Source organism: Anser anser (genome assembly GCF_964211835.1).
Source record: "Anser anser genome assembly, chromosome: Z".
In the NCBI taxonomy this organism is placed as follows: domain Eukaryota; kingdom Metazoa; phylum Chordata; class Aves; order Anseriformes; family Anatidae; genus Anser; species Anser anser.
Window position 1 is genome coordinate 44,618,868 of NC_139723.1, and position 25,209 is coordinate 44,644,076.

The following is a 25,209-nucleotide window of genomic DNA, read 5'->3' on the forward strand; positions in this document are numbered from 1 at the left end:
ACTTCCAGGGAGTAAATTTTAGTACTTCAATATTGTGGACAGGCCTAAGCAAGAAAACAGTATAATAACTGTATTTATTCCTATTTGATTTATATGGGGAGAAAAAAGAAGCATTTTTTGTTTAAGATTAGCTCAGATTAGTGAGATTATTCTGGATGTAGAACAAGGATATTGAGGATCTTTGATCCTGGCCAGCAACAAACTATTTTCTTAGAAATGTCACAAGTATGCACACTCCCACCCAAACACCCATGTTCATCTATATAGAATTTTAGTGGAATGCACAGAAATGTTGTTTTTGGTGTCATTCTGTGGAGTTTCTGTTGGTGCTGCTATTGTTTTTGATTCTAAGTGCCAGTAATATCATAGTGATCCATCACAAACTCTTGTATTTAGTGCTGTCCCTCTGTATTAAAGAAACAGGTTTTGAATTCTGTAAAATTCATGTATGTGTGTTTTGGGACTTGTCATAAAATAACCCTCTATTTGAGGGAGAGGGAATCCCTACCATCTCAGTTCAGGAACCTAACTTATGATTTATTGCTTTGCATTAAAGGGAGGGGTGGGGAGGGAGAGAGAGAGAGAGAGAGAGAGAGAGAGTGAGTCTGATTCTTGAATAGGTGCTTTGAGTCAGTTCCCAAAGGTTTTCCATTCTCCCTGGGCTGTGAAGATAATGGCCTGTAATAAATGGCTCAGATTTGGCAGTATTGGTGAATAGCCCTATTGCACAGGATTGAATTTATTTTAAAGCTTATTTTTTGTTCTTATAAATAGCCATATACGCGTAGAATGGTAACAGTTCATAGTGCTTGCTCCCATCCATACAGCCACAGCCTCTCATCTCAGACAGATATCTGTACATCAGGTTGGAAGCAGTGGGCTACTATGTTTCTCCACAGTCCTGTTTACTTTCAAATATCCTTATAGTAGTTTTCAAACTCAGAAACAATCAATGTGCAGCATCTTTGGAGAACTGTTGACCTTACAACTTGGCTAACAAGACGTGCTGTGAAACCTTGTGATGCCCCTTTCATAGGTGGCTTTTTCATCATTTTTTAAAAGGCGAAATGTCCTCAACCTAATGGTCATTCTTCAGAGAACTGCAACCTGATCTTTCACCCTGGCAAAACTTGGCAGAGGTTTTAGGACTGGGGAGTGTTCATTTGTCTGAGTTTTGTGTGGTATCTGTATGAATATACTTTTTCAGTAGAGTAGAATCATTCAGGTTGGAAAAGACCTCTAAGACTGTTTAGTCCAGCCTTTAACCTAGTACTAATGTCCACCACTAAACCATGCTATGAAGTTCTAAATCTACACTTTTCTTGAAGACCTCCAGGGATGGTGACTCAACCACTTCCCTGGGCAGCCCATTCCAATGCCTAACAACTCTTTAAGGAAATAAATTTCTTTTATTATCCAACCTAAACCTCCTCTAGTGCAATTTGAGGCCATTTCCCCTTGTCTTATCACTTGGTGCTCTGGAGAAGAGCACCTTGATACAACCTCTTTTAAGGTGATTGTAAAGTACAAGAAGGTCTCCCTGAGCTTTCTTTGCCTCAAGCTACACAAACCCAGCTCCCTCAGCCACTGCTCATAAGACTTTTTCTCTAGACCCTTCACCAGTTTTGTTGCCCTTCTTTGGTATGGTGTCATTGCAGATAAGGAATTTTTACTGCCTCCCACTGCGGCCTTTAGTTCATCCCAGTGCAAGTAAATTCTCTTCTGGGAACTACACACACAGTAGCAGTACTAAATTATGGGAGTGAAATAAAGATCTGTTACTGGGTGCTGATTTCAAGAAAAAAACACAGGTATTGCCAAAAAAAAAAAAAAAAAAAGGCCTTGAAGAACAAGATTCTTGTAAGAGTTTGTAATACTGCAGCTCAGTGAAGGGATGCTTTCACACTAAGAACAAGTTGCTTTTCTTTGTGGTACAAACTAGTTTTTCTGTGTCATTTAGTAACAGTCTAAAGAAAGGAGGCAAACTTCACTTGTCCTTCAGATAATACTTCCAGTCTTGCTCAAATCTGCAACTCACTTTATACTTCAGATAAGCTACCTGGTACAGGAATTTATGGTACACACAGAACAAAGCAACTTGGGCAAAATATGTCTGACACCAGCGTTATTGGTAAAGTACATTTTTATTGGCTGTAGCTCAAGGTTGGACAGGACTCCCGGCATCAGGGAACATGTTGCAAGATTTACTGAAGCTGCTGAATCTGCTAAAACCCTCATGTTAGTTGACTTTATCAGGCTAAAGCAATGCTCAAATGATGTCTCTTCCCAGATGGGCAAGGCTGCTGCGTGGCCCAGCTGTATGCAGCGAGGTGGCTGGGAAAGGAGCTGTGGGTGCCTGACTGGGCCTCGCACCAGGCCGTGTCTGCTGACCAGGCCTGCGGCACTGCTCTACAGGATGGAAAGCAGAGGAGAAAGTGATGGCCTCCTGGCTGTTCCTCTCCCCTTGCTATTGTGGCAGGAGGCAGAGGGCAGCAGGAATGAGCCGTTTCTTGTCTCCTTATCAGTTGTGCTCTGTGAGGAAAAGCTCAGAGAGGAAGGGAGCTGGCAGCTCCCTCAGGCAGGTCTCTGATGCCCCACAGTGCCGCTGGGCCCAGGGAGTCTCTGCTGCCTCAAAATTTCATCTAGGATTAAAGAAAGGCAGAGAAATAAATTGTTCCCACAGTGGTCACTATGCTATTTTGTCTGCAGTGATAGAGAAAGGTTACTTCTTGTGTAAAACTGTTTTTAACGAGAGAGGGTATGCTCAAGAAAAATAGAATTACTATAATTTATTTCACATTATTAATGAGCATTGTAATAGCAGTATGTTTCTAATCAAATACTCTCCATACTATCTCATAGTGGGTTTTTGTTACTTCTGCTGCCATTGCTTCATTTTTCATGAGAAAAATCTCGTCTAAGATTTTTTTTTTTCCTATGATTACACATTATCTTTTTCCTGCCATTTAAGGTGGCAAAAGAAAGATTCAAAATAGGTGTACAAATGGTTTCAGTTAAGTCTGTTAAGGAAAGATGCCACAATTTCCTTTCTTATTTTTATTTTAATAATATTTCAGATACCTCTTATACCTACAAATAAAAAGGGACATATTCCATGGCCGTTTGCTGTGTTCTTTTTCTGATGCTGCCTACCTGGGTGCCTGTATTGTCCAAGGTAAGTAAAAGGAGGAGGTTTGCGAGAAATAATTCGTAACTCTTAGAAGTGATCAGAGTAAAGAGAAATGCAAAGCTGGTGTGGGGATATAACTAACAATAATTTTTTGTTTTTAGTAGTACTATTTCCCTACATTGATAGGCACTCTAAGATTTTTAAATAATTTGGCTATTTAGCCAGCTTAAAACAAACTGGAACTTAAAACAAACAAGCCTCCCAAAAAACCAAACAAATAAACCCTCCACAACTGGTTGTCTTAGCATTTAAGTGAAAAAATGTGGCATAAGTGTTAGATTCCAGTTAAAAAGAAAACAAAATTCTATTCTTTCACTGTCCTGAATGTAAATATAAGTTCCAATTGAACTAAGCAGTAAAAAGTTCTGTTCAGTGACATTTCTTGTGGTAAAGATAACCTCTGTGATGGTGAAATCCCTCACAAAAGTGGTAGACACAATTTGAGGATATAGACCTTTTTTCTCTTCTTCTTTCTCCATCATTTCCTGAAGGCAAAATTGAGATAAGTATCTTGGATTGCATTCAGGAAAATAGCTAGATGTCCTATTAGGCACTTCATATGTGTGCAAGTCCTTTTTATCCTGCCTTCACATGAATGAAGCTCTTAATGCATTATAAGGTTTGCTTATCCAAAACAAAATCAAGTCTAGACCGTATTAAAAGAGGCTTATCTAAAAAAAAAAAAAAAAAAAAAGACACCAAATGCCTCATTTGAGTATCTAAAGGATCATCTTGTAGAAGAGGAATAAGATACTCTGGGACATCTTTAAATAATGGTACAGACTGTGTTTCTTTGCTGGAACTGAATTAAACCAGTCTGTGTCAGCGGGGATAAATTGCTGTAGAAAAGAGGATAGTCTGGAGTACATAATTTTAGTTTTGCCTGGTACCAGAATGATGAGTAGTGAAAGGGGGAAGGTTTCCTATGTTTGCTTTATAGACTGTGTTTTTGCCAAAGCAGATATTTTAAGATTGCTAGTTACTTCTGCAGTTAATAAAACATGAAATTTGCTTGAAACTCAGAGATTGAAGTTTCAGTTAACTACCAGTTCTTCAAAGTAGATTTCTTCAGAGCTGCTGCATTCTTACTGACCCCGAATTACACTTTTTACTATTTTTTTTTCTTATTAACTAACATTGCAATTGATTTTTTCCATTCTGTTTTGTATTTTGGATCTATTTAGCTGAGCTTGGTGATTACGATCCTGATGAACACCCAGAGAATTACATCAGTGACTTCAAGATTTTTCCCAAGCAGTCACAAAAGCTTGAGAAGAAAATAGCTGAAATACATAAAAATGAATGCAGGTAAATAAGAATGCTGCTTAGTAAAGTCCGCTAGGGGTTACTTTTATCTGTTTCTACATAGTGTGTATTAACTTAGGAGGGTTTGTTCCTTTGATTATAACTGGTGCTCTAGCAATGTGTTGTCTAAGATGCTGTATTTGAAAATTCAGTTTCAGCTTAGTGTTTTTTCTTTTCCTGTTAACCTTCATCAATCACAGCTGATTCCTACATGTGTGCTGGTAAATTAGACTGTATTTGTTTGAAATGTAGATCTGGTTAGTGTGAATATCTCATGAGTGCTGCTGAAGTTGATTAATGGAGCGACATCTTTCAGTTAGGGATCACAGTTATGTAGAATACTTTTGCTGTGAAATTTCTGTATGTAATGCAATTACAGAATTCTTGATAGATACTGAAACTGTAATTAAGTCATATCACAGTTTGTTAAGAGTGGTGAATTGTACAGAAATGTGTTTAGATAAATCCTTTGGGAGACAAGAGAGATGAAAATCAAAACTATACACGTTCTTTTTCTGAACCTAAGCTTACAATCAAGTTACAAAGAGGAATGGGTAGAGATAGATTAATCGCTCTTCAGCTTTCAAAGTTGAATGTGTCCCTGAATATCATGTTTCAGAAGAGAAGTACCAGTGCTTTGTGCAACTGTACCACCTTCAGGATTGTCAACGAATAGCATGCACAGTAGTAGAGACAGAATTTTGATACCCCAGTCATTTTGCTTAGTAGAGGATGGTCCTCGGAGAACCAGGAGAGGAATAGGATGTGAAGAAAATAAAATAAAAGCAGCAAGTTATTATATAAAGTAGAAGGGGTTTTTTTGTTTTGTTTTTAATTCAAAGATTATGAGGCTCTTTGCACTTTCTTAAAACACCTATGTATTATTTTCATATTGCTAAATATGCAAATGCTTTGCTTACTTATGTGAATACTACTTATACAAAAATAGGCTTGTGAGTCACCAAAATCTCTGAGAAAAACAAATGGAAAATTCCTTTTCAGAGGAGCTAAAGTACAAAGCATGGCTTTTCAGAAGTCTATTATATATGTTGTTCGAGCATAAATGCAACTATATAGACAGCAACTGTGTTAGTGTTAATGTCCCCCTTTTTTCTTCCCCAAATTTCTGTGTTTTGCTTATATTTCTTTCAGTAAAACAATGTTTTAAGTGGTAAAACTGTGGATAATATTTTTAGTGAGGTCCAGGCTGAACTTTTTTACAGATCCAGAGAAACACTGTTTAAAAAAAAAAAAAAAACACAAAAAAAACCCCAAAAACCAACTCTTACTTTAAGTACTGTTCCATACAGTGGCTGCAGCTTTCCAAAGGCTAAATTCAACCTTTAGAAAGCAAGATCTTTCATCAATTAAGCTATGGTGAAATTGAAAAGATTTTGATCAATTCAGTTTTGCAAGAACAGACTAGTCCTTTATTTAAAGTTAGGAGAGGGTAAGGAAGGCTTGTTAGAGGAAGCTGTTTTTTTTTTGTTGTTTGTTTTGTTTTGTTTTTAATAACCCTGGGAGTAGAGGTATTTTTCCAGTTGTATTTGTCCCTTGTGCATAATTTTGCCAATCCATTGTGAATTTAACCAGCTAGCTTCTCTATTTTGAACAACCAGGTGTATTTTTAAGCTCATTTTTTAATCAACTTGCCTGATTAGTGTAGTATCCCTAATCCTGTGACAGTGCATTTTATAAGCCTTTGCACAGCCCCCTCTGGGATTCTGCTGATGTCCATTCCTGGCCCTCCATTCCTCTCGCCACTGCCTGATCACCAGGTGAGGATGTCCTCTGAACTTTTTTTAGTATTCTTGGTGATGGAATTTTCAAGCAGATTGTATCAGGCCCCTTTTCTTTGCCTGCAAATCTGCTGATTCCTTCAGAGCCCCAGGAGGTGTCTGAGGCAGAGCTCTAATTTATAGCAGCTCTCTCCTCCTATATCACATTTCCATGTCTGTGTTGCTAATTCTCTGTTCTAGGTTTTCAACCAATTTGTGCACTATTAATGTTAGACTTTGTGGTTCATATCTCTTTTGAGTCCCCGTGAAGTGTTTTCTTCCCTCTCCCTTCTTCCCCCCTCCTTTAATTTTTTTTTCCTTACATCAGCACACAGTGTTCCTTAAATATTTGTCTGTCTACAAAGACAGTTTGAGAGCTGTCTGCATAACTACTTTCTGGTCCTGGCAGTTTGCTGCTTTAGCCCTGTCTTCCCATAATTGATCACCCTATTACTTTTTTTACATCAAACATTCAGTTGTCACATAAAAGTTTTACCTTTTTCCGGGTATTTAATTCCTTGGATATCCGTTCTAGGAGTACAAATGAATAGAACATACCTGTCATATAATGAACCATATACAGAAAAGTCCGGTGCTAAATGATCAGATTCCAGTATCTAAATGGAAAAGATGATTAGAAAAACCACTGAACTTGCAAGCTTCTATTTCTTATTGATCAGCACATGTGTTTCACTGCATTCAGCAAGTAGAATTTTTCTGATAAGTATTAATATTTTTGCTGCTCAATGAGTATTGTTAAAATGCTGAAGAAGGTTCCCAGGCCTTTTTTAAAAAAAGACATTTGAGTCACATGTTAGCTAATATGAGAGCAGAAGAGACTGAGAGCCATTTTAGTCTAACTGTCCTTTGGCTAACTTCAGAAGAGTTACTTCTGAGTATCAGTACTGCAGGTGAATCTGTTTCTTCATTTTCTTCACATATGTAAATAGGCAAAGATCACAGCATCTGTTCCTTGCAGCAGGTTCCTGTGTAATCAAAGCCATATGGCTTGGAAGAGGACAGTTCTTGACTGAATCCTATCTCAGCATTGTCATCCTCAAAGACTATTTACTGGGGACATCTTCAGTTCTACAGCATAATGGAAGAATTTGCCTTCTGAAAGACACATGAGAATAGTGAGGGGAATGTCTGGGAAGCAGCGATTGGGTATTCTTGACAGACTTAGTGACTCACTTTGTGTCATTCAGAAGTCTTGTTCTTACTAGTTGAAACAGATGTATGACATGGTGCTCCTATTTCTCATTCTGCTTGCCTGCGAAAACATCACTGGATTTTAGCAAAATGCAGCCTTTCCTATGACCTTCCTTTGCACCTGGTTGCAAAAATTATAAATGTGACAGACAGACAAACGTATGACAGCTTCATTGTGCTGTGATTAATTGTCTTGTGGATTTTGATCAGTTATTCTTCCCTCATTGTGAAAGGAAGAGGTGCAGGAATAACCTAATTGAACATTACCAGTGGTTGGGCAACACACCTGCTGTGATTTCATATTCTCATTTTTCTGTCATTCCAATAAAGACCTCTTTTGAAACGTGGCATACTGCTGAGAGAAGGAGAAATAATGGTCCTTCAACTTAACACCTTAGATTGTGTGAGGATGCATTAGGAATTGACATGACTTGAGGCTTGTTCTTAAATGAATTCAAAGTTGATTTGAATGTTATGTGTTTGGGTATGAATATAATAGAGCAGAGCTACTGAACTCATAGCTACTTGCATTTCTGTTTACCCGTCACTCCTAACAGATTGGAAGAGATTTGGGCCATAAAAATCTAGATATTCTGTGAGTATATTCTGGTATACTTTCTTCTTCAAGTGAAATGAATGATAACATACCTCCCTGGGTTGTTAATTTTCATGTCCCTTATCCCTTTCATTTAGACAAGTGCAAGTATTCATAAGGCCGCATTGTAAATAACATCAGTGAAAACAATCCCAGTTAAAAATTACTTTTAGTTTTTGCTTAACTTCTGAGGAAAAGTATATGGAATCACATGTGCAGTTCTCAAACATTTTGGCAGTATCAAAGATATTTAATGCACTCTACTGTACTCATTGTATATAGATGTAGCTTATTTTTATTTCTAGTCACCAGTTTAACAAAAGTATATTGAAGAATACTGTATAGATTTGGGGGAGTGGGGGAAGGAACAAAACCACAAAAAATAATCTGTCAAGTGAGGTTAGGTAGAATCATGAAATCTTGATAGAGGAGAGGGAAGATAAGTGAAAGGTTATTTCATCAAGTGTAAGGAGAGGGATGACTAAGATTACTGTTTTTTTTTTTTCATTTTTTTTTGGTATAAGATCACTCAGGTGATCTTTTTTTTTTTTTCCCCCACCCTCTTTTTATTTGGAAGATATGCAATGAAAGTACTCAGTGGTTGAAACTAAAGATTTTTTTTTGTATCCTACCTGAAGATTCATTTTTTCCTACTTCTGATATGAAATATAAACCATGTAGTTTATATGAGTGTATTATGTAAACAGTCATTAATTTATCCGAAAGCCCTAAGTAAACATTAACTTTGCCCATTAAATTATGGAATTACATGACCAATTCAAATGGGTGTTTCTCAGGCTGATTTCATAGGTAAATTAAAGTTATTTATTGTTGCTCTGGGTAGCTGGTATGGATACAGGCTCAAGGGAATTGAGTTCTGCTGAGTGGCTGTTCTCTCTGTTGTGTATATCAAATACTCCAGATTTTGCAAAAGTTGAATGTGGGAGAAAGTCTTTCGGGAGAAGGGGAAGTTTCCTCTGAGGGTGTGAAATCACTGCCATGATCTGTTATTAATTATCTGAACAGAAAATTAAACTTTTAAGCTAAAGTGTAGCATTTTCTTGAAAACCAGAGTAGTTTGTCTTCGATCCAAGTTAAAAGAGAAGTGTTGTTTAAATCTGATTTGAAAGGCATATAATATCTACACTGTAGCTATGCAATGGTGACTTGAGCCTTTTTAACTTGACCCCACCACTCTGACTCCTTATACCCTTTACCGTACCATCAGATACCATGGATGCTCACATTCTGGTGTCAGCAGGAGTACAGGATTTCCCAGTGAAAAATCCACCCATCTGTGGTGATGTGGCTTTCCAGCTCTTCTGGGAGCTGTCAGTGGAGCCACTGGCAAGCACAACTACAAATGTTACTGTCAGAGTATATTCTGAAAGCCTATCTTGGAAGGCTTGGCAAGGGTTTCTAGAAAGTGTTTCCCTTTGGGGTTGTTAATATCATTTGATCCAAGATTAAAGCAGCTTGTTGCATGCGATTCAATTCATGAAAAAATGGTAAAACTGAATTCCCATTTAGTAAGTCTGGAATAAGCTGGATCTTGTATACCATTTAAGAGTTTCTTACAATTAAAAGTACATATTATCTGCTTTTATGCACTTAGAGCTAGCACCACACTCATCTACACTTTACTTTTAGCTTCTTGTACCACCCTAATCACATTGGTATCCAATGGCCTCATACACTGGAAGGGAATCCAATCAGAATGACATACATTATGCTCCAAAACTTGCAAGTCATGCCATAGGAGGCAGAAGCCAGTTGGCTGGGGACCTAGCATCTGTTGCCATTTACATGGAGAGGGAGGAGTTTGCAAAAGAGCAGCATTTGGGCTACAGCACCAACAGATGACTTCCAGGCTTAAGGAGCCAAAGTCTTTGTAGTTCTCATCTATGCAAAGTATACCAAGGACTTTGCAGAGGTGAGGAGGAGGAGGATGTGTTGGGGGAGTTCACACCTACATTACAACCCTGGGCTATGCTGAATGTCCTCTTCATTTCAGAATTGATAGTCTGTGCTGGCTTATTTTTTGTTTCCTGGAGTAGGCATTTTTAATTATCCATCAGGCTGTATGTTGGCACATACCACTGCAACTTCAGAATTGTCTAATTCTTTCTAACTTAACAATCTGGTATTAACATGCTGTTGTATTTGCTTTAATGGGTGGAAAAAGTTGTTTCTGTTCTGCTATATTTTCCTGTTGTATTCTTCCATTCCGTAATCCTTCTTAGCAACAGTAATTTGACTGAATTAGAGAGATGGCTATAGTGTGTATCAATTAGAAGTTGTGTATAACAGGTTTCCCTCACCACCTGGTCCTTTCCCTGAAGAATGTTGTGTGTGCTGCATTCCTCAAAGCTTTGCTCTTCAGAAACAATTTGTTTTTTCTTACCACAGTGTGCTTAAAAACAATTAAAATTAACCAAGCAGTACCTGTAATTCTGGATGCACTTAGTGGAAAATGATAGGGGTGAGGTGCTACTTTTTGGGGTGGCTCTTTTGAGTGGCATAGAGAGCATTTCTAGCAGCTTTATGTCATGCAGCAACTTTACCTGAGCAAGATTTTTATGTAAGATGCAGTTACAGAAGTAATACACAGGAATGTAACTTCACAGACTAAACAGATGGCTTTTCCTTCCCTCCTCTCCTGTTTGCTACAATGAAAAACTAAAAGGATAGATCAATACATGTGATTTTTCTTTTAATGAGAGTTCCAAGAAGAATTCAGTAGAAGGGATAATTTACTTTAATTGAGTTTTTTATTATTATTGTTATTGTAACATTGATGTTTTTTTTTTTGTGTGTGTGTATGTATTTGAGTGTGTATTTTTTTTTTTTTTCCCCCCCCTGGAATTAGCAGTCATAATTGCGATCAACAAATATAGTTATTTTCTTTACCAAGCTAGTTCTTGTCGGTTTCATGGTGAGGTTTTGTTTCAGGTCCTGTGTATTTAGGATACTGCTGAATTCACATCTATATGAATTTTCGTAATGTAGGGATTTCTTCATCAGCTGAAATCCCCCTTAATGTAGAGACTTCTTCATCAGCGTCTGCCTTTCTCTTCCCTCCCCACCACTTATTTATCTGGGAGAAAGCTCTAGGGGTTAGGTATATCTGAAACTAGCAGGATGCATCTACAGTGCTATTAGCAGCATATCTCAGTAGATGTCCCTGTATCATGGGAATAGATTTTAATTTAATTATAAATAAATAAAGATTGTATCTGCTCTATAAATTGGTGATGTTGAATAGGCTTAAAGGTTTTTGTGTCACTGAATCAGTTGTTGAAGTTGAAATAAAAATACCTAAACACAAACTTTGGAGATACTCAGTCTGATGTTTGAAGCCACACAAGTAATTAGAAATGTTGTGGCAGAAAGCCTTAAATAAGGGGCACATGTTATTACAGTGTTCAAGGTGTACAATTAAACAATAAGCATTTAATTGTCTCAGTAAAAGATGCTGATTATTGCTTTAATGCAATTATTTATTTTTTTCTCTTCTTCTCTATCTAGAACTCTATATGGAAGTATATTTTTGTAATACAAGTTCAAATTGGTATTTGGGTGTTCCATAATTTTCTAGTTGTTAGGTTTTATAAGTTCTAGCACCATCTGAGCAATTCAGCTAATTGATAATCTCTCTTTTCATATGCAGACCTGCTTTAAGTATTTTTCTCTCTCCAGATGCCTGTAGACAGGGCAGTTCTAAGTGCAATGCCATCATGTGGGGAATGTGCAAAGCCTTGTCTTGCTGTTCTGACAAGTTAAACCTGAGCCTAAAAAGCAATTTCATTTGTCAGTCTTCATTTAGTACTTTTCTCTGAAATTATCATCACAATTGTGCTATTATGTCCAACACAGCTGAAACTCTGATCATTGTATTAGACTAAGGACTAATAGACAACGTATTACTTAGTCCTCCTTAGCACCATTATTATGACTAAAAATATTACCTGACTATTTAAAGCATCTCTAAAGTCTGCTAGAATCTCCTGCTAGAATTTCCTTAAAGGAAAACTATGCAAGATTTTTAGCCCTATAATTGTGTGTTTATTGGAGTCTCAACTACCTTTAAAAAGATTTGAAGAAACACCAACAAAACCTTAGCCATGTGGTAGGTAGTTCTGAGATCAGTATATGATGTAAGTACACTTCCTAATGCTTTTAAGTAAAATTCTTTAAAGCTTTAAAAGAAATCCAGATAACCCTGTTCTGCTGAAGGATACCTTGTACAAGATCGGGGATATAAAGGATAGTGCTTCCTAGATGTGTATCCCCCTTTAAATAGTCATTGTTGCCTCTCCTGAGGCCGCAGGGAATATTGCAGGGCCGGAAAAGTGCATCTGATGGAGATTGAGCCTATGTTATATAAAGCTTTATGACTTGCGCTTTTCCCTGGTTTGAATGGAGGTGAATATTTTTAGAGGCCAGATTGTTATGTAATTTCTTATGTTCTTTGAATTACTTTTAAATACCCTACAGATCGTAAATATCCAGAAATGATTCCTACATGGGGCATGCTGAAGTCTTGTGCTGCTATTGTATTCTGCAGCTGGTAACTTTGATCAACACAGAGATGAAGCAAAAGGGTGGAGAATAGTTATGCTTTTTATTAATATCAGTAGTAGTATATTAATAGTAGTGTCTCAAAGCACTTCATAAATCAGTGAGAGAAATCACATAACATGAATGAAATGATTTGACTGATGTCATTCCAAACTAAGTTACAGAGAACGGCATTGAAAGTGCTTTTTGCTTTGCTGTTACTGCTATATAGGCTTCTGTTTATTGAAAGGAATTAATGCACGCTCTTGTGGTATTGGGTAACAGATACCTCAAAGGAAAGGTATGAAGGAGAGAAAATCCTAGAATCAGTGTGGGCAGCCAGCAAAGCAAGCAGATCATTGCTATGGCACACCCTGAAAGTATTCGCTGTTGGGCTTCCTGGCCTTTGAAATGCTTCAGGTTGGAGGCCCTCTGGGGAATAAACAAAGCTTGTACATCCTCTAGTGTGGACTCCTCGTATGTCTCAAAGAAAAAGTAAAGCCTGTGCAGACTTCTCATTCTTATTAAAGTTTATGTTTGAAACTTCTATTAGGAACTTAGATTTACTGATTCCTAGCATGAATCATTAATTCATAGCTAATAGCTGTGGAGATCTAATTTCAGAAATTCCTATTTTATTATTGCTTTGGTATACAGAAACATTTCTTTGTAATGTGTTACTGGTCCTGCTCAAAATATTTGTCACTCTAGAGCTGGGTACTAGAATGGTTGCAACATACGCAAAGGGGATACGTCTCTGTTTTAATGCTGGATACACATCGAGTAAGTTGAGCCAATCACATAAGGTCAAAAGGAGTGACTGCACTTGGAGACTTTCCTGGGAGAGCTAACTACAAAATGTGGTGTTTTCACCCTGTTGGCTAGCTGAACTCCACCACACTCCTGTCTCACTCCCCCTGCTCAGCAATATGGGGAGAAAATACAATAGAAGAGGGCCCAGGGTTTGAGATAAGAACAGGGAGATCATTTGTTTGCCCATGATTAACTGTCATGGGCAAAATGGACTCATTGTAGGGAGATTGATGTAATTTATGGCCTATGACTAGTAGACTAGAACAGTGAGAAACTAAAAACACTTTCCCCCATCAACCTTCTTCTACCTCTTCCTCCTGAGTGGCACAGGGGAAAGGGGAGTGGGGGCTGTGGTCAGTCTATAGCACTTTGTCTCCACTGCTCCTCTCTGCCCCTGCTCCACGTGGGGTCCCTCCCACGGGATGCCGTCCTTCCCGAACTGAGCCTGCGGGGGCTGCCCACAGGCAGCAGCTCTTCAAGAACTGCTCGCACATGGGTCTGTACCATGGGCCATCCCCCAGGAGCAAACTGCCCCAGCACGGGTCCCCCACGGGTGGGCGGCAGCTCCCCCCAGACCCCTGCTCCTGCGTGGGCTCCTCTCCACGGGCTGCAGCTCCGGCCCGGGGCCTGCTCCTGCGGGGGCTCTCCATGGGCCGCAGCCTCCTCCAGGCCACCTCCACCTGCTCCAGCGGGGGCTCCTCCACGGGCTGCAGCGTGGAGATCTGCTCCGTGTGGGACCCATGGGCTGCAGGGGGACAGCCTGCTCCACCAGGGGACTCTCCACAGGCCGCAGGGGAGCTTCTGCTGCATGCCTGGAGCACCTCCTGCCCTCCTTCTGCACTGACCTTGGATCTGTAGGGCTGTTTCTAAGTCCTCTCTAAGAAAGAGGCACAGCACATTTTTTTGCACAGCATTTTTTTTTTTTCCCTTTCTTAGATCTGCTTTCCCAGAGGTGCAAACAACATAATTTATTAGCTTTGTTCTGGCCAGCAGCAGGTCCCTTTGGAGCCGGCTGGAGCTGGCTCTGCGCTGACATGGAGCAGCTGCTGGTCTCTGCTCACAGGGGCCACCCTTGCAGCCTGCTTGCTACCAAACCCTTGCCACATAAATGCAATGCAAAAGTGCGTTATCAGGCAGTGTTCTGCTTTGTGCTGTTCTCTTAAGGCTTTCCCTGGTAGCCATTTGATTTGCCTGTAATCTTGTGGCATCAAACTCGTCCATGTCATCTGCATTGTTTTCCACAGCTCTACAGCTCTTTCCACTTGACATGACAACATATAAAGACAGCATAGTTTCGGAGGTTATAGGGGAGCAGAGCATGTTAATTCTTTTTAATGCATCTCATTGTTTTAATAATTATTGTAATTTAATAGCGTTTTTCCCTTTTTTGGAAAACAACCAAAATGCCAAAACAACCAAATCCCCAAATCACAGTATTCCAAATTATATGTCACTTCTCAGTGACACACAATTTGAAACTACAAGACTCATCACTTGACTTTATGCCAGCAAAGAGAGGTGATAAAAATATTATTTTGTAAGATCTCATCTAATAAGCAATGAAATCATCTTGTATTTGTTTGACTTTTCACTATGCAACATAAGCAATCTAAGTAATTTAGGTTGATTTAGTTAATTTTGTCCATTTTGTGCAGTTTGTAGGTACATGGAACAAACTTGTTCTATCAGAACATAGATATTTATTAGTATTGAAAAGTGACAAACAGTCTAGAAGATACATCAAAAAGTTGATTGGACAAAACAAACATGTTTGGTTTTGTTTGTTGCTTTCATGCTCTCTTCTCCTTAAATATTTAGCTGTGTAAATGCATATTTATAATTTTTGTTCCACTTGGATACACATACTTTTCCTTTGGAAAGTGCTGAGAAAAAGACCCAAAAATGAAGGAGAAAGAAAGGCATTTCTTCTCTAATCTTTTTTTTTTTTTCATTTAAAAGCTAAGCACTATCAACAACACATGATCTTAATTGAAATGCAAGTAGTATAGTAGCAAGAAGGACCAAAAGCCATGAGGAAAAAGCCAAAGAATTATCATGGAATTGACTGGGAGATGAAGGGCAGTGGAGTACAAATGACCATGAGTTAAAACCTTGTAACAGAAAATGTTATTGACACTGATATTGCCACAGGGCATCAACATGGTAGGTTCAAAATAGGATTTGACATCCACAGACATGCTGGACATCATATTCAGAGTACATCTGAACTTTGGGCAGGGTACTGAAACTTTGTTTTCTAGCTATTGGCAGAAATACAGGGAAAGTATTCCACATCATTGCACAGAGCATTATTTTAATGCCTACTCCTGGCTGACACTGGTCACAGAGTGAGACAGGATGCCAAAATGGAGGTGTATAATAAAAGTATGACCATTACTATGTTCCTTGAAGATTTGTCTATGCCTCTTTTTTTGGATAATGTGCATGTGAAGCACTTACGAGGTCTGGCTTTCTGAAAGTCCTAAGCAGTGCTTGTGACAAAACCATGTATCTATCAAAATCATGTTCTCTAGTCATGCAAATATCTAAACAAAGTAATACTCAGTTCACTGACAAGCAGGCATTGCAAGTCTATGTTAGGACTTACGGTAACACGAGTTAGAGGAGCTAAAATGAAATAATAAAACTTACTCCAAGGCTTGCATGCCATGTTTCAGGCTTTAGTGTATATTCATGGTTGATTATAGATACCCTAAAAATAGGGGCATATAATGGAAATGCTGACAGATTCTAAACTATCATGATGGTAACAGGCACAGCTATAATTAGGCATGCATCTGAGTAGACTGTAATATGATTGCTGTGTTTATGCCCTGTGCTGGAAGGAATGTTTGTTAATCTGGACAATCCTTTTAAATGAGTTTTGGAGTAAGAGTTTGTGGAAAAAAAGATGCTGAGGTTTATTTCATATTCAGGGTGTTGTGCTTATGTATCAAAAGACAACAAATACTTGCAGGATAGTAGATAACTCTGGTTAACTGCATAGCATGCCAGTATCCCAGAAGTAAGGAAGAAAAAAGTCAGAATTTACCTGAAAAGATAAGGCATTGTGCAGGTAGTTGCAAAAATCATGTTAAAAGTCTCCTGTCTTTATCTTATAAACAGAATGTGGTCTTTTTGTTGTCAAACTACTGTTTCTTTTGTAATTTTAGAGGTCAAAGCCCAGCTGTTGCCGAATTTAACTTGCTCTTGAAAGCACATTCGTTAGAAACTTACGGTGTTGATCCTCATCCTTGCAAGGTAACAGTTCTTTTTATTAGCATTTAATAATGATAATAAAAAAATAAAATGATTGAGTTTTTTTTTTTTTTTTCAATACAGTCAGTTAGAAAAGAACTTGCCCTGGTACTACTCATTACATTTAAGCCATAGAAGAATAGAAGAACATTGAGATCTGTGCACCAAAGAAAAGATCTCTTCAGAGGAGCCAGACTATCACAGGACAATATAGTATACTGTCGTGCTAGAAGCTTTGATATTTATACTAGATTTACTTGATAGTTTCTTTCCATTTACTGCAAAGATTTCATAAAATGCACTAGGTATTAAATACTTTGTATTTGCCAAGATGTTCAGGATTCAGTGTTATTCTTAGAAGAAGACGCAACAAATTGTTAGACCTTGGCAGATTAATATTTCAAACACCATCAAAATACTCAAATTTTAGGAATAATAGCAAACTAAGTGTACAAAGAGGAGAACCAGATATATGTTTGCATATTCCTCTACTTGACTGTTTTGTGGTTCTCTAAAAGAAAGTGATTTTAGTTAGCAGTTCAGTTTATCCCTTACTTCTGTATTTTTAGTTGCTTGGTTTTATCTGCATACTCTGCAGTCTGTTAGTTTTTAATGTTAATTTTTAATTTTACTCCAGCTTGTATGCCGTCTAATTTGGTGGAACAGCAGAAGTGTGCAGTGCTGTCCAGTTAGCTGCTCTGGTGATGAGAACCTTTAAACAGTCACCTCTTAGGACAAATCAAAATTTGTTCAGCATCTTCTCTTTACCTGTGAGGGGATATGCAGGGGTCCATAGCCCATGACAGAGGAAAATTTTTTCAGACTTCCAGAAGTGGACTACAAAGCACAATGTTTCCCTGGCTCCTCACAAGGTGGTCCTTCCAGTCCTTCTGCTGTTTCTCAAGAAAAATCACATTTTTTTTTTTCATTCTTGTTTTCTTGATGGCACAATAAAGCAGATTAACAAGGTGAGGGTCTGGAACTTGGGAGAGACAAGAAATTCAGTTAATAACAAACTCACCTGATTCTTTGCTCAAAGAAATTGAGCCAGAACTTTCATTGTGGAACTAAAAGTTAAATAAAAAATAATAATAATAATTAAAAAAATATATTTCCTAATTTAAAGGCAAATATCACCAGATGTTCTGGTTCATACTTAAGAGTTACTTGCTTATTGTAGTAAATGCTGTCTGTTAAAAGTACTTTCACATTAGAAATCTCACAAAGGAACCATCTTAAAAATATCAGTGTTGAAGCTGATGTGAATCCCTGGTTTGTAGTTAGTCAGCACAGTAAGAACAGGGCATAAAAAGAAATATGGTTTCAACAAAATTAGTAAGTATACCTAGGGATTCTTTGTTGCCATGAGCTACAAGTAGATGAAGACAAAGAGTAAGATTCTGTTGATCAGTGAAATGCCTAGAAATAAATGAGGCTTGTAGTACTTTTGTTTTTTAAAAATCTTTGTTCTTTAGAAGTATACAGTTTGGAAGAAAATTCATTTTGAAAAGGAAAAAGAAAATACAGATAGCCTATAATACAATTACAACTTATGCTGTCAGTAAGGAATACCAATACCTCACTGGATAAGGGGAAAATTATGTTTCTTTTTTCTCGTTCAAGGACTCAACGGGGATGACTACGTTTCTAGGATTTACAGCTGCAGGATTTGTAGTTTTTCAGGGGAATAAACGAATTCATTTGTTAAAATGGTAAGCATGTAAAGTAAAACTAGATTAACATGCAAGAGTCTTTTCTCCTATAGCTTTCCTTCTTCATAGTATCTTCACCAGTATTTGGTTTCTTTAAGGTGAAGCATGTGAATATTCTTTCTTTTGCCCCATCATGTTTCTGTTTTAAAGCACCTTAGATAACAAGTATAATAATAATAATTTGATTTTGTTCTTCCTACAATGAAAATTATTCCACATGGTGCATTAGTCAACATAATGTACAAATGCTAAAATGAATAAGATGATTTTTCAACTCTGCTTTAAATCATCAGTGAAACTTACTGACAGAGATGTCTGGAAAAGTTTACAGGAGTCCACCTGCATTTTTGTTTGACTCTTGGAAATATTACCATTTCCTCATTCAATTAACTTCCTCCAATTCAAAAACAATGTATTCTATAAGCAGAGGATGTGGTGATAACACCTTTTGAATTTTTATTTTTCAGCCTATTTTTAAAGGAGTGGACACTTAGGTAATTCCTCTTTGTCTATCTGTCTTTTCTCTTTCTTTTATTTTTCTTTTTCTCTTATTCTCTCTTTCTTTCTTTTATTTCCTCTTTCTTTCTTCTCTTTCCCCATTTCTCCCTTTTCCTTTAAAACATTTGACTTAGTTGACCAGCCTCAGCCATGTATAAGGAAGAGGTAAAATTGAGCTCCCACAGGTGGTGCGACAGGAGATGTCCATGCTATCAACAATGTGGTGCAGAATGCTCACAGCCATGCTCAGACATCAATAAGTCTCACTTCAGTCCTGCTGCTAAACAGGTCTCAACAGCAGCTACATACAAGTACTCCTTGCCCTTCTTGTGGGAAGGAGGTGAGCAGGAAGTGAAGAAATGGTGAGGCAGTTATTATGTAGCCATGCAGTCTTTTCTGGCTATAGAAACCTTCCTAAGAGCTGACTAACCAGAAATCGGGTACAAAGGTATGAAGTCAGTGTAGTCCTGCCTATACTGTTTGCTTCCCTGTGGAGCTCTGGGTATGTTTGTCAAGTACCATGCATTTGTGATCCTGTATTCATATTGTGGTTTCCCAAGGGGTAATATCAGGTTGCCCTAGTAACAGTGCTTAGGTGGTTTGTGCTCTTGGTGTAACATCCACGCAACTCTAATGTCATTCTATGGTGGAGGAAGGACAGGATATCTCTTGCCAAGCATGTGTCCACCATAGGAGCCGAGTTTCACAGTGCTTTGTTTTTTTGATGTTTCTTTCCACACAAGGATAATGTGACCTTTTGGAGATCTCTATGTATTCATGTAGACCGTTGGCACATAAACAAGACGCAAAATGAAATAGTGATACATGAAAAGTCATTAAGCTGTCTCAGTGTTAACGCTAGCTACTGAAAGGTCAATCTGAGATTTATCTGGATGTAGTGTAGTACTCCTTTCATTTCTAAGACCTAGATCTGAGTAGCTTTCACTGGTATTAGATGAAATTTGCAACACTCAATAAAAATCCAAATTCATATTTGAGATTTTCTTGTCTTCAGGTTTTACTGATCCTTCCCCACAGAATCTCAACAGATTTTAAGGACCATTGAGTTATATATTCATTAAGAAAGGCATTAATTATGAAGACATTTTCTTTAACCAGCACAATAAAAAAAGCAGCAAAAATTTATATACATTTTAGTTTGGGTTGCATTTAAAAAAAAAAAAAAAGATTGGTTCTGTAAATTATTATCAGTATAATGTATTGATAATGCATTGTTTTTGTGCATTGGCTCAACCAAACAAAGTGGTTTTGGATTCTTGGTTTACTTTAAAGATTTATTGTCTTATTGTTGTTTCCAAAAATTCTTTTATTTTCTGAATAATTTTTTGATTCAGAATTCGAGTGATCTCTGTAGAAGGCTCTTGCATCTTTGTAACCTGTCTCCCAAACCCATTTTTGAATAATATAACTTTCTTCACACTTCATTATATACCAGAACATAAACTTATTTCAAATTGGTTTATCTTGAAAAGCAATCAGCCAATCAGTATTTTTTCCTCCTTACTTTAAAAAGCTTGTCTTTTTTTCATCTTTCTATCCTTCTACTGGAATGAGACATTTTTGTTGCTAATGTTAAACGTTAGAAAGTTTATGGAATATCATCCTCCTTACCTCAAGAATCTTTCCCATTTCAACAATCTGTCATCCAGAGTCTTCAGAGAAATTTATGAGAAACTATGGTGTCTCCATTTCAGCTGTAGTAATGACAAAATTTCCATTACAGTTTAAGCAGGGATACTGTATTGTCTTAATATGGAGTAGCATTATTCCATATATAGATTTTACTATGGAGCTGGGTTAAATTCTGACATAGGTGTGAAACTCACGAGACCTAGTAATAAGTGCTGTCAAACCTTTTCCTTTTCTTCCTGTCGTGTTCTGGCTGTAAGAATCAGTTTCCAAGATGTGCAATACGAACTCACACAGAAATAAGGATATAGATGACATTGGTGATAAAATGTTCCTGCATCTGGAAAGTTGTATGCATTTTATGCAGCATATGCATGCTAACAGTATTACCTTTATCTCAGTTTTAATTACTTAACGTGTTCCAAAATTTTAAGAAGTAAAAGGAATTACAGAAAGTATAGTAAATAAAGTATAAACATAGCCTTCTGTCTACTTTTAACTTCCTCTTCTTTTTTCAGCAGCTAAAATGATTTTTATTTTTTGAAAAGGGATGTAAAACAAATGCTCTGGGCTTATTTTCTCTGCTGTAAAGGAAATTAGAATATTACATGTTTTTATGTTAAAGGTTGTAAGACTTCTGTTGATGCTTTTTGTCATTTGAGAGCCTGCTTGATGTCTGTGAATCAGTGAAATCTGCATGCAAGTTACTTATCTGTAGTTCTGTCTCTTGTTCCCATACTTAAATTATTTTTCTCTTTTTAGGTGTGATGTCTATAAACTGAAGTTTGAAGGGAAGACTTTTTATGTGTTTGGAGCTCAGAAAGAGGTCAGGTTTATTATTTTTACAGAAATTCTGTACTTGATTTAGAATCAGCTTAAACATAACACCATTTTTAAGCCAAATGTAAAATTCTAAATGGGTGATAACTACACTTCATATTGTAATTAAAATACAGAGTACAAGGAAATGGGAATATTGCCTTTGTCTAAAGAATGTTGAATTTGCAAGGTGTTGAGATATTTCTCACTTAACCTGCATGCAGTGCAGTGTTGATTGCTCATGGTTTTGATATCTGTGTCATCAGGTTTTAATGGATTTTAAAAAAAGCTGTACCTACCCACTCTACACCAGGTATGATCAGCATCTCTGTATGAATTAAAACTCTGGTGGGCATTGATTCCTGGATAAGAGTGAGATATTTTTGTTTAATTATGATCACTTCCTCAAATCTTGCTCACCTAAATAGCCTGCAGTCAGTCCTAGGCAGTTAGGAGTGTTGTCATCGGACCGTTGTCATTAAAATTCTAGAGATTTTGCCTACAAGATGCTAGCAGTACATCCCCTAGGGCAGAGTGAAATAACCCAAGACTATTGTTTTGGATTGCAGTCTAGGTGAGGAATGGAAAAAGGAGGAAGAAAGTAGTGTCTGAGGTAGCAGGGTCTGTTTGTGTGAGTGCAAGGAAGATGTGATGGTAGAACACAGTGAATGGGGGAAATGGATGGTAAGCAATGCAGCAACATGAAATACTGAAAACAGAGACCTTTGCTCCTTTGATTTCGGCTTGAAGGCACTTGGTACAGATTTATCCTTGAAGACACTTGTATATATGCTCTTCTCTACCCCCCCTGAAAGCATCCCATTTTATTTATGAAACTGTTGCCCAAGGAGTTTGATTAACAGCTATATAGGGTTTTCATTTCTGTGGGTGAAATATAGATGGAGGCTACACAGGAAAACTTGACCTTCAGCGTATCTGGTTATTAATGATTGCCAGCAGGTATGGCTACTTTGATCTTTCAGAATTCAACACTTCTGTTACTTTTATTTGCCTTCTTTTCCTCACACTTAGAAAAAGGCTGTGCTGACATTCCATACCTCAACACCAGCAGCCTGCAAGCATCTTTGGAAGTGTGGGGTGGAGAACCAGGCTTTTTACAAGTATGTAATCCGAAAGTCATTATGTATACTAGAAGTAAAGGAATGTGCATATTGGTAGAAGATTGTTCAATGTGAATGTTCCATTTCATTTGCAGAATTCAAAATGTGAACAGAAAATATGCAAGTTAATAGGCAATATTATTTCATTTCAAGAATAAAATGTTTAATAACAGAAAGATGCACAGGGGTTATGGGAGTGAATAAGCATGTTTTCCCACTGTTTCTGTGACTCTGTAGTGTGATGTTAGATGAACATGGTACTGGACTTGTATTTGGGAACATACTTGTTACTGTTAGCCTTGCTGCTGAATGCTTTGAGAAAGGAGGAAGTAATCTGATATATTTGATTCCCTGAGCTTTTCTGCCAGGTGGTGGTATTCTGCCACTGAAATCCAAAGCTTAGTAAGAGTTGATAAAATAAAAATTAACTGCAGTGAGTTTTAAAAATATTCTTAGGGTTTTAAAGATGTCGGCTGTGATCTATTTTTTTCTAATATATAAAAAAATTGCTTGTAAATTAATGAGATTCTATTCTTTCAAAAAGATCCTGACTATAGTTCCTCATTAAAAAGCCTTTATGCATTCTTTCTGCCCTCAGCTGACCTTGTTAGATATTTCTCCTTGTTTATTAACACTTCCCATTGGGCATGTAACTTTTCTTGCTACTCAGTCTGTCCTTACAGCATCTTGCATATTTCATAAAAAAAATATAAAATTGTTTCTCTGTAGGTGCATAGCATCCCAAGGGGGCTGGTGTAAAGGTAAATCGTAACTGAGCAGGATGAATGTGTCTTCTAACATGGATGTTAGTGACAAGCTTTATTTTGAAGAAGATTCCTTCTTTCATTTGAATGGATACATTACTGTATTATTATAATCTATTCAATTAATATGTTCACTGAAAAAAAAATGAAATATGAGGTGCTACAGTACAGCTGCTAATTCTTCTTTATGTTAGCATCTACTATGTTTGAGACTGAATTAATAACAAAAAATTATCAGAGAATGTTTTGCCTTGAAGGTACATGTAAGTAGGAAAGTAATGTACGGTGTTTGGTAAATTTTATTTTATATTACTACAACTAAGTGTGGGGAATAAAAAAACAATTCCCATTTAGAAGAAAGGAATTTGTGCTCAAAGTAAATGTTTGAGGGGGACTCATAGGAATACCATCTCTCTGCTCTTACTGTTAAATTGTTGTAATATTAACTGTTTGTGTTTTGGTTACAAATATATGATTGTATTGGGTTTGACCTTTACTGGCTTCCAGATGTCCACCCAGCCTGTCCCTCACTCTCTATACACAGGATGGCAGGAAAAAATAAGACGAAAAAGCTCATGGACTGGGATAAAAACAGAGAGATTGCTTACCGATTACTGTCATGAGCAAAACACACAACTTTGGGAAGATTACATTAATTTATTGCCATTAAAAATAGAGTAGGGTGGTAAGACACAAAGAGAAAACTAAAATCACCTTTGCCCCCTTCCCAAGCTCAACTTCACTCCTTCATTCCTGACTCTTCTACCTCCTTTCTGTGCTGAGCCATGCAGTGGGGACAGGGATTGGGGATTATGATCAGGTAGACAGTTCCTCACTGTTGCTCCTTCTTGTCACGTCTTTCCCCTGCTGCAGTGTGGGGTCCCTCCCATGGGGGTACCGTCCTCTAGCCACTGCTCCAACATGGGTGACTCCCCATGGGCTGCAGTTAGTCAATAACCACTCCAGCATGGATCCTCTGTGTGGGGTACAATCCTTCAGGAACAGACTTCTCCAGTATGAGCCCGCTATGGTTCGTGGCTCCTTCCAGAAAACCTGTTCCATTTTGGGCTCTTCTCCACAGACTGTTCTCCACAGGAGAGCACCAAGCTCCTGCCAGGAGTATGCTCATGCATGGGCTCTACATGGCCTGCAGCCTCCTTCACCATGAAGGATCATCTGCCCCAGCAGGAGGGGTCCTCCCTGTGTGGCAGTCTGGATGTCTGCCCCACCACAGTTCTCTCCATGAGCTGTGGTGGAATCTGCTCTAGCACCTGGAGCATCTCCTCCCCCTCCTTCTTCACTGACCTTGGTGACTCGAGGGTTGTTTCTCTTGCATTTTTTTCCTCACTTCTCTCTTTCGTGACTGGTGCACAGTGTTTTTTTAACCCTTACAGTAGCACAGAAGCAGCAGTGGGTCTGTTTTGGAGCCAGCTGAGACTGACTCTCTCCAGCGTGGTGGCAGCCCCTGGTCTGTTCTCACAGTGGCCATCCCCTGCAGCATCTTGGGATACCAAAACCTTGACACATAAACCCAGTAGAATATCTCACTCTTCTGTTTCCCAAATGTCTCCAGGACACTATCATGGAATTATTTCTTCAGTATGGTTACTTAAAATTACGCTTGCATGTTTGATTTTTGGTGGGTCTTAGAAGCGGACTAATTCAGTAAAGACTGGTGTTGATATTCAGTGGACAGGCTGATTGGGAAACGATTAATGATTAATAGTTAATGCAAAGTGCAGAAAAATAATGCCAACCCTCCAAGCATGGAACAGAAACCAAAGAAAATTTGAAGATGGACTTAAGATAGTAGTTTTCAAACAGAAAAAGTGTTTATATGGTTTATACAGAGAAACTGAACTGTATATTGCGATTGTTAGTTACTTAACAACATTACTTATTTTAGGGTCTGTATTAGAGCCCCATTGTCTCTT

General features: G+C 37.9%; 1 protein-coding gene across 7 annotated transcripts in view; it reads left to right on the forward strand.

Annotated features, from left to right (window-relative positions):
- Positions 1–25,209, forward strand: part of FRMD3 (FERM domain containing 3) — a 157,432-nt gene that overhangs the window by 104,749 nt on the left and 27,474 nt on the right. For all 7 annotated transcript variants that reach the window (XM_083816908.1, XM_083816914.1, XM_083816911.1 and 4 more), the window contains 6 exons: positions 3,078–3,175; positions 4,375–4,498; positions 16,627–16,714; positions 18,335–18,423; positions 21,334–21,397; positions 22,423–22,511. In XM_083816908.1, coding sequence (XP_083673034.1) covers positions 3,078–3,175; positions 4,375–4,498; positions 16,627–16,714; positions 18,335–18,423; positions 21,334–21,397; positions 22,423–22,511 — 552 coding nt within the window. The remainder of the gene's footprint in view (positions 1–3,077; positions 3,176–4,374; positions 4,499–16,626; positions 16,715–18,334; positions 18,424–21,333; positions 21,398–22,422; positions 22,512–25,209) is intronic.